This window comes from Diplodia seriata (genome assembly GCF_021436955.1).
Source record: "Diplodia seriata strain FDS-637 chromosome Unknown scaffold_1, whole genome shotgun sequence".
NCBI lineage: Eukaryota > Fungi > Ascomycota > Dothideomycetes > Botryosphaeriales > Botryosphaeriaceae > Diplodia > Diplodia seriata.
Genome location: NW_027117308.1, coordinates 200,658 through 202,426, shown reverse-complemented (window position 1 = coordinate 202,426; position 1,769 = coordinate 200,658). Strand labels below are relative to the sequence as shown.

Here is a 1,769-nt window from a genome sequence, read left to right as displayed (position 1 = left end):
TAACGGGTCATCACTCCTGCACGGATGGATCAGTGGGAGCGACCCTATCCGCTGGAACGCGGCGACGAAATGGGTGTGCGCAGCACATATAGGGCTTGACTGGGATGTCTATTGCTTGCGACTCGAAGTTCCGAGGTATGCAGACAACTGGCTAATTCCCGTCGAGCAAGGATATTCCCCGCCGATCGAGTACTGCTTAGTGGGGCCATCCGGAAACAACACGGAGAGATGCGGATTTCACTACAGTGCAGTCGTTTTGGTGCTTGTTTGTGTCTGCACCTTGGTGGAGAGTATCATCATCACATGGACTGCGAAAAGACACAGCTCGCCCACCATGGTCACTACTGGAGATACCATCGCAGAATTCCTCAAGAGGCCTGAGCATGGTAACGGAGCCCCCCCAGTTTCAGATACGACTCAGGAGGCGACGGTTCCAGCATCGAGGGTGGCTCAAGTTGTGTGGAAGAGTCATGGAGGCGTTCGATGGTTTCATTCCGTGGACTTACAATCATGGCTTTCGTCGATATTGTTGTGAGTACTCGCTGCTTATATCCTTCAAGGACCAAAGCTTACGCGCAGTGATCTGCAGAATAGCAGCAGCGATAATCATCGGCGTCTCGTTATTCATCAAATCGATTCTCTGGTTCCAACTCGAATCCCTCTCCATATCAATCCCTTCGCTCTGGCGCTATGGTCTCGGCAAAACCAACTCCTACGCTCTGATCGGTGGCACGCTAGGTGACGCTCAGGGTGCCACGGGGTTCCTCATCCAGGTTCTCTTCGCCAACAGCTTCCAATTGCTCGTATCCCTCTGCTACCTTTTCGCCAACCGCCTTCTCACCACCCAGGTGGCAACCGCCGAATGGCTCCGCTTCCTCGACGAAAAGAAGCCGCTCCGCGTATCCTCGCCAGAGGGTATGCAGCGGTCCTCGTACATGCTCTCGCTCCCCTGGCGCTTCGCCGCGCCCGCCGTCGTCGCCTTCGTCCTGCTACACTGGCTCGTCTCGACAAGCGTCTTCCTCGTTCAGATCACGGCGTACGCGTCCGGCCCGGATGCGCAAAGAATCCGCGCGTCGGACGCCTCCCGCATCGGCTTCTCGCCCATCGGCATCCTCTGCGCTGTCTGCGCCGGCGTGCTGGTGCTGGCTGCCTTGATTGGAATCGGTTTTAGGAAGTATGGCGATGTTTCGGAGAGCTTGGTGCGCATTGCCACGTGTAGTAGCGGCATTAGTGCCCTGTGCAGACCCAGTGACGAGGATGACGAGGCGTGGTTGTTTCCCGTAAGCCTTGGTGTTGTGGCGGACGGTGGCGATGAGAGGATGACGTTCTCGAGTGATGTCCATTTGACACGTCCGCTTGAGGGCAGTGAGCTCTGGCTGCCGGTTGTCCATGAGCCGAAGAGTTTCTTAAACGGAAAGAGGACATTGGAAAACGGTTTTAAGGGTTTTTGGACTGGCTTGACTACAATTTGGGATTCCCTCCGCAAGAAGCTTTTTTGAGAGAGTGTATGTACATACAAACACCGTGTTCTTACGAGCTCGCAAATCAACTTCTCCAGTCTCTCGGGCGCCTTCGTTGAAGGAAAGTGATTTACATCGTCCAAAACCTCGAGCCGGCAATTTGATAGAACCGCCACGATGAAATACTAGATGTCGAAGGGCGCCGCTGTCAAAATCCACGAGACGTTGGTTGCACCCATCGACCAGCAGCAGGAGGAGGGTTGGGACAGATCGGCAGCTCGAGAGATTACCCAAGGCGGCGAGGGGGCG

General features: G+C 55.3%; 1 protein-coding gene across 1 annotated transcript; it reads left to right on the top strand.

Annotated features, from left to right (window-relative positions):
* Positions 1-334: 334 nt before the first annotated feature.
* On the top strand, positions 335-1,499 carry SLS55_000056 (uncharacterized protein; the record flags this gene model as incomplete). The annotated part of the gene is made up of 2 exons (XM_066771573.1): positions 335-386; positions 595-1,499. 2 exons carry the CDS (start codon positions 335-337, stop codon positions 1,497-1,499), a joined length of 957 nt encoding a protein of 318 aa, XP_066636852.1.
* Positions 1,500-1,769: the final 270 nt, after the last annotated feature.